The sequence below is a fragment of the Tubulanus polymorphus genome, chromosome 4 (genome assembly GCF_964204645.1).
Source record: "Tubulanus polymorphus chromosome 4, tnTubPoly1.2, whole genome shotgun sequence".
NCBI lineage: Eukaryota > Metazoa > Nemertea > Palaeonemertea > Tubulaniformes > Tubulanidae > Tubulanus > Tubulanus polymorphus.
In genome coordinates this window covers 10508795-10524346 of record NC_134028.1, presented here as the reverse complement: position 1 = coordinate 10524346, position 15552 = coordinate 10508795, and the positions used below count along the sequence as shown (strand labels likewise).

The window sequence follows — 15552 nt, the reverse complement described above, 5'->3', positions numbered from 1 at the left end:
CGTTGTGCACAGGTAATCTGTCTATAGCCTAGATTTCAAGAATAGTTTTCAAATTCTAACTTCGTCTGGAGTGTCATCTCTGTGTTCAAAATGAAACGGTACATTGAATATATGCGCGCAAAAACATTTTCAGCTTACAGCTAATAAGTCACTAAGAATGAATAGCAGCTTATTGGAACACTGCCAGTTTCCTGGAAAACCTAAACTAGGCACAATAGAGGCATGTTTTCAGACGATGCACACCTGACTTCAAACATACGTAGCTCATACATCGGTAGTGGGTCAGTCGGTCGGCTGTTCTATCAAAAATAGAATTTATTTCAATGAATCCTGAAGAAAAGTTTTCACTTGGTACCTTTGAAGTCGGGTCGGTCGGGTTTTGGGATGGCCTCATGACATGTTCTATGATTGAGTTGACTAGTATATGGGTTAGCTAACTATTGAATAAGATCATAATAAGAATTTTGATGAATGGACTACTACACTTGATCCTTTAAAGAGTCAGAGCAATATTTCAGTGCACAAGTTAATCGAATCTTCAGCAGAGCCTACTTATTTGATTTAAGGTGTCCACAGCCACAAGATTTACACGACTTACCTTGAAGTTTAAAGGACAACTGGTACATGTATGAGAATCTTAAACCTTACACTGGGACCTTGGCCTGGGTCCATTTCAGCGAATCCAATATACCCTATGAACTCGACCCTGGATACAATCGATGTTCATTCATTGAAGCTATTTGTTAGTAGCTGTTGTAATGCAGAGCCAGATTTAGGTGGTGTCATGGGTTTCAGACCCTTGCCTTTCAATGGAGGTTGCTCTTGTTCGTCAAGGCAGAGATTGTGATATCCTATTAATTGACATACATCCTCTCGGAAATTTTTCAGGGTTTTTTCTTTAAAATGGCTGATACTGAGGGAGGGACCCCACTAGTGGCCATTGAAATGGCAGCATTATCTGGGAAATGCCTTTTCTTCTGAACCCGGCCTTAAAACTTTCTTAGATCATGTTATGTACATCCTGACCATCATGCCTATCCCCTTCCAATCATGAAAATTGACAGCTAATATTTTTCATGAGTGATAGCACTAATGTAGTCATTTTGATGATGTAAAAAATAAATCTATTCTGGATCTAGAATGATGCTCCATGTCACTTAATCACCTCTTTTCATTGATTTTTACAGAGAAAGGAAGATCAACTGATCAGAAACAAGCAGTGATGGCTTCTTAATGGCATTATACCCCACAGAATAATCAACCAATTGGAAATAAACAGTAAACTTATTGGTTTGTCAGCCCTTCCAACCCTTTGAAAAAGTCAATTGAAAATAACTAGCAGTGGTCTGAACAGAATCACCACACACTAAAATGGATCATTTATGATTGTGATTGTGTCTTGGCAAAGATAGGGGGCCGGCCAGTTAGGCCCCTGATATTATCTCATTAACTAGTTAACACTAAATAGATGATCAATTTCTGCGAAATGAATGTTCAATAAACGTAAGCATTATGAGAATGCCGGTTTGCTAGCGTATCTATTTAACACCCGTATTGCTCGGGTTAGTTTTACTATCAACGGGTGGCGCTGTATGTAAATTTCACATAAATCAACGACTTTCGGCTATTAGCGGTACTTAAGACCACTTGAAAACATCATAGTCAATTACGGTAGTAGTGAACATAAAAAGATACAGTACAAAGTACAGTACGGTGTACAGTTAAGGACATGATTCCATAGGACCCATACCAGAGACATTTTGTTCAGACAAGGACTATTAGTTAAACACTAATCTTCATTTTCAGCAATTAACGATCTGGTGAATTAATTAGTGATTCGGTCTTTCGGTGGTTCGAGATAAAATGCCCGCAAAATAAGAACCTAACGAACCAGGGCTGACCACAAATTGCCCAACAGATAAATTTTCGAAACGACACAATCCAATCATGTTTGGTAACAAATGTGGCGTGGACCATGGTCTTTTAACTGACCAATGCATGACCAGTACTGACCATATATTAAATTATTTGTTTGCAAACAATTAAGTTGTTTGGTGTCAAATATGATGTGGGCATTAATCTAAAAATTGTTTAACTGACCAATGCTTGACCAGTACTGACCAGTTACCAGTGCTAACCAGAATCCCCATAAGTAATTTATATGTTTAGTGAATCCTTCGTTGGTACTACTAGCTCTTACATTTAAATTTGTCGCTTGAAAAAGTCTTGTCCGATTTTTGTTGTAGGTAGCGAGCTAACTTTGAAATTCCGCTAAAATGCATAAGATTTTTACGTAGGGTTTTGAACGAACAACGTTTCCATTTGTAATTGTAACGTGCGCATTTGAGCCTGTAACGTGCACATTTCACTCGCGTGAACGTGCGTATCGGTACCAACATGCGAGACTTGTCAAACTTTTACGATCAAGACTTTTAAACTGAACAAAGAAGATATCATATCATATTATATATACATGAATAGATGGAATGATAATGTAGTAGTTTTAAATGTTTCGTAGCTGCTGTCCACTGACCACAGATCAAAGCTAATTGCCTGATATGAAATATATTTTTGTTATAGAGATGTAGTAGATCAGTGAGAATTCAAACTTATGGTTAATTTTGAGTGATCACAACGCTAACCTATAGAGAAAGCTGTAAGTCCTAAGAAAATATGCATTAAGTATAACATATCTTTCAATATAATGATGAAGTATTCAACTGGCCATCACAACAATAGTTTGACTTATCTTATTGAAAAAACCGGAGTGTTAATGGGAAAACCTTGAATTCGTAACAATTCCACACTCAATCGTTTACTTTGAAAACACAATTTGCATTTTGTGGACATGTATTTTTTTCTGCACCAAAAGCATGAAGTATATTATCTTTGCTTGTAAAAATTTGAAATTTTGGGGAAGATTTTTGGCCTCGTTAACCTGTGAACACGTCCTTCGTATATTTTCTAAGACCGACCCTTGAAATAATGCTGAGAGTTCCGAGGATAATTTTGGTAGGATGTAAACTTAGGCTGCTTCGTATCCGTGGAGGGTTGCTAATACACAATAATCATAAGTACCATGAGATTCGATAGAATATCGTTTTTCAATCATACGTACACGAATTATCGCGATATAAAGATAAATAATATGTTCATATACTTTTTACGTCTTATACTGTATATTTCTTTAGTAGTATAAATAAAGAGTGGATCAGCAGGCCACCTGAGACTATTCCACGATCTAAGGTCAGTTGCCAAAAGTTAGTAAGTTTACCAGTGGATAGTTAACATTTATAATGACGATTAAATTTTCATTGCTAAAATAACTTTGTACTTGTTGACTCAAAAGCAGAGAATTGAAAATACGATAATACGATACGAAAACTCAGTGTACAAATTCAAAAAGATTATCTCTAGTGAGAGATCGAACGTTGTGTCGTAATTTTCTAATGATAAAACATGGTTTGAAATTTGAAATGTGTACACAGTTGATCTTTTTCAATGTATTTGGTCATGTATCATATTGGATGATGGTTAATTTAAACTATCTTTTGAGAAACGGGTCCCAGAGCTGTATCCTTTACTCCTGTAATAGAGGATGCAATCTATTTGCGACAAACAGCTAGTGCAAATAGCTAGAAAAGGTAACAATAGTGCATTGGCAAACTTAGAGCAAGCGTACATTGGTTGTTTAGGTTTTTCGAAGGGGAGAATTTGTGGGAAAATTAATCATTACTGAGATATATCCGTGGCGAGCTTTTCCAGGGATTTAAAAAGTTGAGCTGTACACAAGGAATTTTGTGTAGTCCAATATCCGTGATTACCTCTGGCGTGGAGAGATACAATCTAAAACCAACCCTAGAGTCAAATATTTTACCACAATTTTTTATGATCAATAAAAAGATTGAGTAATAGACATTCAAACAGTATTATCTAAATTCCACTCCATTTTAAACTCATTCATCTCTTCACAAACCCCAACTTGTTGAACAGTCCACATTAAAATTAGGGACCACTATTCTTACTCATCTACACTGGCTACCAATCTAACAAAGGATTAAATTTGAGTGTTTGATGTTACGTATAACAATATCAGACTGAAGTATGGATTCGGTTTCTACTTTTTAATTGAACATTTATATCACATATTGGGCATAATTTTTACCAGTATATATTGAATAACCTATCCATATATCATCTTCAATTTTATAAAAACTGACTTTTGAGATGTCATTCAATCAATGCATTCACATGCGGTCGTCGCTTTCAATAGCCACCACGGACTGGCTCCTTATTATTTCTTTGGTGATACCATTGGCTGACGATCCCACACGTTTCTTGCTCCAGCCCTAGAATGCTCAATATTCGTCATGAACCCCGATTTGAGTTTAAATTCAAAATACTCCTAAAACACACCTGTTAACTAGATTACTCTAAAACACCTTTATGTGCAAGAATCAGTGAAATTGGCGCTTTATCAGTTGTATTCATCATTCGTACCCACGAATCTCGTATCGTATCCTATTAATGTGGAGACCCATCCTCGTAAAGAGAATGAATAGGCTCTGTTGCGTTCATATCATTTGATATGAGGCTACGTGTCATCTTCAATTGAAATCACGTTGTTTTTTTAAAGGGTGGGCGAGAATATATTCTTATGTTTTTGTTTCTCTGAATGTTGCTATTTAAGAGTTCAATAATTTCAGTCTACCAAACAAAGGATTTTCCGTATGTTTCGTGACATGTTTTTCCATAACCCTAGGAGAGCATTTTAGGTATTTTTTTGCGGATGACCGAAAGCTGCTGTCCCTTTCTAGTAATTTGATGATATCCGTCGAAATCTAAATTCTAAAAAGGAATCAGGCATATCTTCTTCATTGACTAAATATGAACTCAACAACAAGTGAGACTCCCTTCAAAGGCGCCGAAGTAAAATCATGTGTCGAGTGGAGATGATATTGTGTCAGAATTTCTTCAAAATCGGAGAAAATTGAATATTTTAAAAATAATCATTTTACATGTATGTTTAAATCCGTTATAACTGGAGCAATTTTCATGAAAAAATATGTATGGAATCAGCGAAATGTAATTAAGAGGAATACTATGTTTAAAAAGTTATCAAAGACATTTGAAAAAAGTTTTCTGAATTCGTCAACTGTTAAACTAGTAACAACCAGATGTGTTCCCATTAAACCACCGACCGCGAGCCGAGTCGATGTGAGATGTGCCCTACACTGAAAATCTCAAGTGCTATACAACCGGTTTTTTAGGTGCCTCTGAATGTCGGCCGTTAAAAAACTGAACAATTCCCATTTGGATAGGGCCTACGTAGTTAGAGAAAATTCAAGATGTGTATATCGTGTGAGATACAGGCTCCATATTTCATGTGCGTTTGGAATTTAACCTTGTTTATAACGAAACACGCATGTATTTATGCTATTTTAGATTTAAAAAGAGCGCACGAAAGTGTTTCATGAGACCCGCAAATAACGTCAAGTTATTTATGCATTTTTGATTTATATGAATAAATTTCGCTTCGAAATCTTAAAATTTCTCAGGTGGATTATTCAATAAATTCACAAAAGTCCATTATGGATTAGTTTGACGCCAATTGTTCTTTTAAAGATCTTTCTTTCTCGAAGAAAGATTTTCTTAAAAACTTTGATTATGGCGAATCTTTTATGTGTCCGATAGTTAAACCTTCGGGTATTATACTAGAACACAAATTTTTAAAGATATTCATAACATACTGAAGGATATCACAGGTTATACCCGAACATATGCAGTTGGATAGATCTTTTTGTTTCGACTCGCATGCGACAGTAAAAACGTACTTGATATAATAAGTGAACTTCATCATTGATATTTTCACTAATCTACTTGAATTCCAAAAAAGAACTGACAATGAAAAAGGGTTACAGACTGATATCGCTCCAAATTTCAATTCCTATGAACACTTTTAATGTAAAGAAAACTATTAACGAAACAGTTTTTGGAGGCGAAGAATCCGCGTTACCATCGAATTTTCAAAAATTGAAGGAATGGTTAATGCCTCGGTGACCACTGGTCTAGTACGCGGTTTTCTGAAATGAAAGTGGCCAAGTCTAATGAACGACTATTGTATCACATGATTTCAAATATTAGGAACCCAATGCGTTTAATGATTTAATTAATTGGTATCGCGCAGATTGGTTGAAAGACGGGTGTTAGTCACCTTGTGATTTAATTGTTTTTCATGCATCGATTAATTAATCTTATTATAACTTATTTGTAGGCGCATCCCGCAAACATTTTCTATTCGTTGAGTTTTCAAACGCAGTACTGTTCAGATGATTCGAGTCAAGTAGTAAAAAAGTTTATGTATTAGCATTACTATGCAGTGAAAATAACGCACTGCGGCAAGTGAGGTGCTGTGATCCAGATGTGTAACCCATTTATGGGTAATAAATTTCCATCATGTCAACGCCATTCAAAAACAGTAGCAAAACTTTCTGCTGGTTTCTAGAAATAGCAATACGACGACAAGCACTTTCGAATTCGACCACGATATTTGAGAAGTTTCGCTGGTGGTCAGTGATGGTCAATTTATGAATTTTAATGGCGAATCCTTTCTAGTTTCACACCAAAAGCGGTACCGGTATATCGTTCTTTCAAGAAGTTTCAATTGGTCAGTGGTGGTCAGTGATGGTCAATTTATGAATTTTCAATGGCGAATCCTTTCTAGTTTGACACCATAACGCGGTATATCGTTTTCATATTCGAGAAGTTTGAATTGGTCATTGGTGGTCAGTGATGGTCAGTGATGAATTTGCAATGATGATTCCTTAGAGGTTTGAAAACAAACATTACATGATAAATTTCCGAAATTCGAAGTCAAGTGGTCAGACTCGGGGATATCTCAATTGGTCAGTTACTGACCATCATGGTGTCACCATTGTGGTCTATAGCTCAAATGAAACATGTGGAACCGACGAAGGGGCCCAAAAGCGTTAAGTCATTTCCTGGAGTGACGTGATCCAAAAACGCCCTAACTGGAAAAGGCAGTCTCTCAATTGGATGAAACCAAATCGGACAGGACAATTAAAATTTGGGAAGGCCACAGGTAGTGGTCTTTCTTCGAAGCCCACGCGGTGAGCGTATTATTATGAAATCTTTTTTTAAACCACCATGTACCACGAAGTAATAAGCATCGTTGTAAGCACTTGAAACAGCCATTAACCACTTGAAACTGTCAGATCAAACATCATACCGCATCCCCGCAAAGAGGGGTGGTTCAGCAAACCGGAGTTTTCATTAGCCTCTCTAGACTACCCCGCCAGTACGGGTAGCCGAGCAAACCGGAAAACTCATAATGGTTAAAATAGAACCAAATTCTCTATGTTCCTAGTCAAATTACTAATATTTTGGTGCTATGTAAGTGAACCAATCTACACTGCTGTTGGTTTGTAAATACACCTAAAATCTGTAAATAAAATTATTTTATATTAAACAGTACTTAGTAGCATTGGATTGAATGTTTGCTCCTAAAGATTCAGGCTTTTGTTGGACCCCAGTTCATGGCAAATATCAGTGCTCCTGGGCAGGGCTGTATTTAGCGGGGGAAAGTTGCCCCCAGAAATATTGTAAAAGTGCCCTTTATTCATGTCATAACCCTTTCAGGGTCCGTAGCGGTCCTTATAAATCAGTATTAGTGCTTACTTCGGAAAAATTAAAATAAGGTCCCTTAATCATACTTGTTTTTTAGGAAATATTTCAAAAGTGCCTAATAGACAGTATTTTCTGAGTAAACGTCTTTCAGCGTCGTCAGGTTCGCCACTGCTGTAGAGGACGCTTTTCATGTCCGTTCCCTAGGCCGAATCCACATTACCGCGCTTTTCACATCCGTTCCGTAGTCCGCATATCGGTCGGGTCGCTCATACGCAACTTGAAAAATATTTAAAATTCAAATCTTTTTAATCGGTTTACATCGCCAATCATGGGAAAATGCAAATTTCAAGAGTCCTGGCGGGAGAAAGATGAATATAAAAGCTGGCTTGAGCGAAGAGACAATAACCGCAAGGCTCGATGCAAACTGTGTCTGTGTGTGTATGGGCGAACCGGCGCTAAAGCATCACGCACAGACTGTCAAACATGTGAGGGCAGTGAAAGTACACAACAGTATGCCTGTTTCCGTCAACGCTCTGTTGAAGAATAATGATGTCTTTTAAAACAAGGTTGGTGACAGTTGTTTTTATGCAAAAATGTTCTCTTTTTAGGCCAGCCGTAGGCTGAGCCTATTACTATACAAATGGAGCGAATTTAAATGACATGGTTTCCACACAAAAGGCTCTTTTGCTTGCCAAGTGAGGGCATATTCGAACAAATCACGTATTTAAGCGTAATCCATTCTCGGAATCGTAGCGAGCAGAATTTTGAAATAGGGTCTCATAAAAATGTTTTCTGCATTTTTCACGAAAGTTAAATCGCGAAAATTTCAATTTTTATCAGCCAATCAGGAAAGTTGTATCTTCCCTGTGATTGGTTTATCTGAAAATATCAGCAGCTGTACACGTGAATTATCGCGATTTCATTACTGGCGCTTTTGCGCATGACGTCATGTATCAACACGCGACAATACTTCCGCGTTCGCTACGTGATCGCTGATTGGCCCATTTACTGGGAAATTCCACAGAAGCCTAATGTGCTTTGTTACAAGCGCTGTGATTGGCCCGACCCGATTCTGGCACGGCTTTAGCTTAGTGGGTGCGAATCCCTTGACGGGTGAAGATGATGGATCCTATCAATATCTATTGAAACAAATAAGTTTCCCGGTTGGCCAGGCGCGGATATCTACCGGAAGTGTTCCGGTTCGATATATCGAGGTTTCTTTGAATTTTGGAGTGATATTTAAATCCGGTAAATTCCGGCGGTAGATTTTGTGAAAACCCATTGCATGATATTTGTATTACTTAATCAACGAAAAGCGTCGGGGCCGCGCCAGGAGTTTTCGCGATTCAAGTAGCGCAATAGCCTACTTCTTCGTGTTCGTCCACCTCAATTTTCACTCCGCCGATCTCTGACACGGCTCTGTCCCCGTCGGCGCTGTGATTGCACTTTCGTACCACCAACATTTTTTATTTCTATATCAGGGAGGTCTGGAGAATAAAAAAGTCAAAATTTGGATATCACATAGGCCTGATTGCATCGAATAAGTCGACCATGGTCGTTACGTTTCCGTACTTATTACCACCTAAAACCGTCTGAACAATTTTGTCACAACCAACATTTCGTTTACAGAAATCAGGTGTTCACGTGAACCCGCGGTATCGTCTACTGTTTCACTTCCGGGTTTTATTTTAAGATTTAAAATTGTATTTCAAGATCGATTTCTATGAAATGTTTAGTTGATTTGGTGTTTGGGAGGAATTTTTATTTGCTCTACAGAAAATTCATCCTTGACAATTGCGCAAGGTTCGCGAAAAAAAAGGTTTTAGCAAATCGGGTGTATGACCTTGATATGCTAATTAGCCATGTGCTCGAATTGCAAATTCAATCAAATTTTATTCTGCCAAAAAAATGTTAAATACAATTCGCTTTCCGAGAGTTAATGTTATGCTGCATGGAACAAAGTTGTTTTGAGATGGGTCTTGAAGCTATTGAGGTCGAGAGATAACCATCTAGATAGTTCGTGAGAGTTCCAAAGTTTTGAAGACGCTTCAAGGTAATGTCTTAATATTCGGTTTATACGTGTATCTACCCTAGACACATTTTCAGGCCAAAAACTGGCCCTCTCAGATTCAAGATGGCCGACTGGCAGCCGTTGTTGTTCGCCAAAATCAGCACTTTTTTCACATTTTTGAAGTTTTCGAGGGAAATTTTGAAGACACTTTTATCAATAACCTTGATCATTCGTATATATTTGTATCCCCCGAGGGCCCATCGGCATGAGAAAAATTGGGTCGATCGGACTCAAGATGGCCGTCCTGTGACCTTTTTTGTTCCCAAAAATGTCAATTTTGGCCTGAATTCTGAGTACTGTAGCTTTCTAATGGTGTGCCATGTTTCATTGCAATTTGTAATGGGTATTCTTTGGAAAGGGATCTTTTATATCAGAGAGGGTATTTTTGACCAGGCAATTATGACACACTTGGCGGCCATCTTGGGGTCATCAGTACTCATACGTAGGTGGGAAAAAAGTTTTTCCACATAATAATTGATACTTAAGCATATTTTGCTACCATAATCAATTGGAAAGTTGTAGCTCATGAAATGTTCTATGATCGAGGTGAGTTTCAAGCTCATTGGGTTTTTGTTTATGGCCACCAGGGGGCGTTGAACAATACAATAACTTAGTATTTCTATATTACATTCGTACCTATGCATATTTTGCTACCACAATCAATTGGAAAGTTGTAGCTCATGACATGGTTTCGACATTATATTGATACCTAAGCATATTTTGTTAAAACAATAAATTAGAAAGTTGTAGCTTATAAGCTGTTCTGTGATTTTGGTGAGTTTCAAGCTCATTGGTTTTTGTATATGGCCACCAGGGGCGTTGAACAATACAATAACTTCGTATTTCTATATTACATTCGTTCCTGCTGTCTGTGTTAACACACGATTTTACTACGTAAATGATATTGAGCAGGGAGTGTATATTGATAAATATAACCCACAGATTACATCATTTATAAAAAGCAAATCTGACAGGCTGGCCATTGTGCCCCTTGGGGCTCTTGTTACTTCGACTAGGCATGCTAGGGGCCATCTTCACCCGTCAACAAGGGATTCGAACCCACTACGCTACTAAAGCTGTTCCCCGAACCCCTTGACCCCACGAGTCGTTGGAGTCGTTACTAGCCGACCAGAATCCGGTCGTACCAATCACAGCGCTTGTGACAAACCGACAGTAGACTTCTGTTGGTTTTCCTGTTAAATGGACCAATCAGCGAACGTTTTACCGAACAAGGAAGTATTTCGCAAATCGATATATGACGTCATGCGCAACAGCGCCAGTAATGAAATCACGCTTCGTGAGGCCAGGGGGCTGGTGGAAGCGAGTTCGGGAGTGATACTGGACCCCTGGCAAGCGAGGATGGCTAGGGGCCTATTTGGCGCTATTGCACTTTTATTGGTTCGAAGAATGAGAACCTAAGCTATCGTCAAGTTGCAGTCACGAAGTCACGTGACAGGATCGGAAGATTTTTTTGCAGATTGCGTGATACGCCTCGATGAAATAGGTCCACAGACGTAATTCGCTTGTCTTAAGAATATTATAATTATCATGATAAAGATATCTAAATAAATATTAAATAATATCATTTTTGAAAGCATGTGTAATGGACGCCGATTCAGCGGTTAAACAAATCATAACTTCTACTCGCGCATGAATACAATATCAATGCTGCGCCTGCTGTAAGCGCCAGTACCCGGTACCTACAGCCTTACAAACGACACCGACACCGGCCTCCACTTCAAAAGGTATGAACAAAATATTTGAAACATCTTTGATCCAATTTACACCAAATAAACCTTTAAAGCAAGGTATTTAGCATCGGATATTGTGCCGAAAATTCCAGATTGATACACAACATAGTTTTTCAAGTAAGCGCATTTTTAGTGTAAACCAATAATGTTGATTGACAAACAGGATCAGCTGCGTGCCTCATTTTATCGATGACGTCAGATGTAAACAATAACATTACCACGTGCGCAATGCAAACGGCAAACAAATTGAATTTTTTTCAGCAAACTTCTCTAATGGAATATTAATTTCTTTTTCATAATTTGCCTTTCTTTTATGTAATTTATAATTTATACATCAGACTTTGCTCCTTCGAACCTCAGGACTTCGAAGTCCTCTTGTTTTTAAGATGTGTTATGTTGGTAATTAGCATGACCGTAATGGCCTCTACGCTGACGATCCAAACATAATTATTTTTTGTCTATATATAATTTTACAGAAATCTATTCTCCAGACCTCCCTGATAATAAATATGCAAAAATTAAATGTTTAGGATGACGCCGACGGTACTCGCTAGTAATTGGAAAATGAGGGTTTCAGATCAGAGTACGAGAGTACGACAAATCACTCATCACCACAAGTAATTTTTTCTCCTAATAAATGGGAGACAGTGAGTACCAGACAGAAAAAAATTGATGTAAATAAAAATCAATATTATTGTCCATATTGTAAAAAAATACATCGATAAATCTAATCGAAAAATCTAATAAATCTCATCATGAAAAAACTGCAAATCATAAAAAAAATGTTATAGATTTTGAAACTCCAGAAAATTCAAATGAAAGAAAAGAACGATTAAATGATATGAAAAAAGACGAAGTGAAGTTTGTAATGAATTTATAGTAAAAAGGAATTATAAAAGACATCTCGAATCACTAAAACACCATCAGAATTTAAATAAAAATATTTTAGGAACAGAATATTTTGATGATAAACCTCAACAAGTAAAAAACCAGCTTCAAAAACTAAATCTATTACAAATAAACCTTATATGGAAAAAATTATATCGATTCACTAGAAATAAAAGATACAATTGAAATTTTAGAAACATTACGTAGTAAAATTTTAACGGTAGCTATTATATTTAGATTTTTTAAAGGATCAACAATAGAATTATAGCAAATATATTGAAATAATGGAAGAAATAATGGACCTTGTGACAGATGTTGAATATCCAAAAATTAGTATTTCTGGAAAAGTTAGTTTTATAAAATCAGAAGTAAAAATGGAGTATAATATTCAAACACATTCTGAAGAAATAATTTAAAAAACACAAATAAAAGAGAAATTAAATAAAATATTTAATGAATTTAAACGTCATATTGAAGAAAGATATTTTGAGGGTTCTGGTTTAACTTTGAATGAAATATATTTTTAGATTTAGATCTTTAGATTTAGATTTTTAGATTTAGGAATAAAGCATCAAAAAGTAATACAATGTTTAAAAATGATTCAAACTTTACAACAGAAAAGGATATTAAAGCATCATCTAATATTAAATTACCATTTACAACAAAAGCAGTAATAAATGTTCAAAATGAAGATAATAAATTTTTTCTATGGTCAATTATTAGTTGTTTACGCCCAACTCAGGAAAATGTTTGTAGAATAACAGATTATCAGAAATATGAAACATTATATAAAATTGACCAATATCCAGTAACTGTAAAAATGATTCTTAAAATAGAAAAAGTTAATAATTCAAAAATAAATGTATTCGAATTAATGCAATTACCAGATACAAAAGGTGAAAATATTAAAAATTATACATTAGAAGCTTTATGTTTAACAGAATATTATGATGATGAAAATGTTATAGATTTATTATATTACAAAAAAAGATGAAAATTAACATTATATGTCAAAATGTTAGAATTTCTAAGTATAAAAAGATATTTGACATAGGATACGATCGTAATTTTACTGGAGAAATATATAAAATTTAAAAAAGTAATAACAACAAAACCATATGTCTATAAATTAGAAGATTTAGATGGTGAAGAAGTAGATGGGTATTTTTATGAAGAAGAATTAAGTTTAACTACTGAAAATCTAGAACAAGAATATAAAATTGAAAAAGTTCTAAAAACAAAAACTGTTAAAAGAAAAAAAAATATTCTTAAGAAAAATGGGTTGGATGGCCACATAAATTCAATGAATGGATATTATCACGTAAAATTAAAAATATATAAATGAATAAGGAATTATTTATATTTGAACCTCAAAATATGTTAATTTCTGGTGTAACAAATTGTGGAAAAACTTATTTTATATTGAATTTATTAGAAACTGTTTATAAAAACTATTTTGATAATAAAGTATTATTTTGTCCAACGTATGAATTTAATCAAACTTATGATACAAGTATTACTAGAACTAATAAATTTATTGTATTAGATCCTAAAAAAGTTAAAGAAAATTTAGATAATTGTATTAAAATAGCAATTGATATGTATAAAGGAACAAATACATTGTTCATTATAGATGATTGTGCTAATTTACATGATTCAAAAATACGAGAAAGTGAATTATGTTATTTAGCTTTTTCTGGTAGACATTTTGGGATAACAACGTGGGTTTTAAATCAAAAATATAATTCGATTGTGAAAGATTTTAGAGAAAACATTAGATTCTTAGTATTATTCTACAATAAAGATTGAAAATCAATGAAAAATGCACTTGAGGAAAATGATATTATTCCACATGATTTACATAATGAATATATGGATAAATTGAAAAATAATAAAAGATCAAAATTACTATTTCGATTACAACACCCATTTAAATATGAATTTATTTAAATTCAACTAGCTTGTTAATCTATTATATTTTTAGTCACATTCTAGTTAAATTTTAGTTATTGGTAGCTGAAACAAAAATCAATTAAATTCAACAAGAAATAAATAAAAACAATAATATTTCAACTGGCTTGTTAATCTAGTTTATTTTTAGTTACATTCTAGTTGAATTCTAGTTGCAACAACACAAATAATTCTTTTCTTATATAAATGGGAGGTGAAAAGAAAATTAAATCTAAAAATAATGATGTTCCAATTAAAAAAAACTTTGAATGATTTAGGAATAACAGAAACAAAATTAACTCCAGATAATGGTGCTTTGAATAATATTACTACAAATAATTATTATGAATATTATCTTCATTAATATTAATAGAAATATTAATAGCATCTGGGAACTGTAAAAGTTTTATTAGTAAAAATGTAACTTATAATGAATTAAATACAATGAAATCAGACGAAATTATTAAATTATCTAAGATTTATGAAACTGCGAGAGTAGCTAGAATTAATGATGCGATATCAGAAAATGTATAAAGAATGTAAAAAAATGTAAAAGGTTATAGTAATTTATGTAATTATATGCTACCAATTGAAGATGAAAATAGATTATATCCCGATTTAAAAAATGATTATTTAGTTGTGACTGAATTAAATAAATGGATTGGATATTTATCATTTCAATTAGGTGGATTTATAACATTATTTTCAACTGAAGTTATAACATTTTCAAATATTGAAAGTAAAAAATTTTCTATAATAAATGAGCGAAGTGGAAGAGGTGAAAGAATTAACTGTGAAGAATAAATTGCCCATGGGCAAAGTGTGGTTTACCTTGAAAGCTAGAGCTAAAAACAAATTTTTCACAAGAAATAACTATTTATTACAAATTCTATCGAACAGAAAACACAGCGCTCATCTTCTGCTACGATTATTCAGCCTATTTTCAAGTCAAACGTTCACGCGTTACAGCATCACCGTAGTGTACTGTACGAGCTTGTGTGTGTGTGTGGTGTAGCACTCCGCGTGCATGTGGAGGCCTAGTGTAAGCTTGGAGTAATCATTTGTCAAATGATTACTCCAAGGTGTAAGTGAATATTCGCTTACACCTCAATGTCAATCACCGGGTATTAAAATGAAACAATACCTATGGCAGATGAGTGAAATAATTACATCCTCATCAGCAATGAGCATTTGAAATCGGCACGTATACGGCACCTAGTCCAATAAAACGTACGCCATTCTATA

At 34.9% G+C, this 15552-nt stretch overlaps 1 protein-coding gene and 1 long non-coding RNA gene across 2 annotated transcripts in view; one reads left to right on the top strand and one right to left on the bottom strand.

Annotated features, from left to right (window-relative positions):
* LOC141903728 (charged multivesicular body protein 6-B-like) overlaps window positions 1-7454 on the top strand; it is a 23433-nt gene extending 15979 nt beyond the window's left edge. The window contains exon 7 of the mRNA XM_074791988.1: window positions 1188-7454. Within this exon, the coding sequence (XP_074648089.1) occupies window positions 1188-1234 (47 nt within the window). The 3' untranslated portion in view covers window positions 1235-7454. The remainder of the gene's footprint in view (window positions 1-1187) is intronic.
* The window catches only part of LOC141903729 (uncharacterized), a 22968-nt gene extending 7416 nt beyond the window's left edge, over window positions 1-15552 (bottom strand). Inside the window, exon 1 of the long non-coding RNA XR_012619090.1 lies at window positions 15452-15552. This is a non-coding gene — a long non-coding RNA (uncharacterized LOC141903729). The remainder of the gene's footprint in view (window positions 1-15451) is intronic.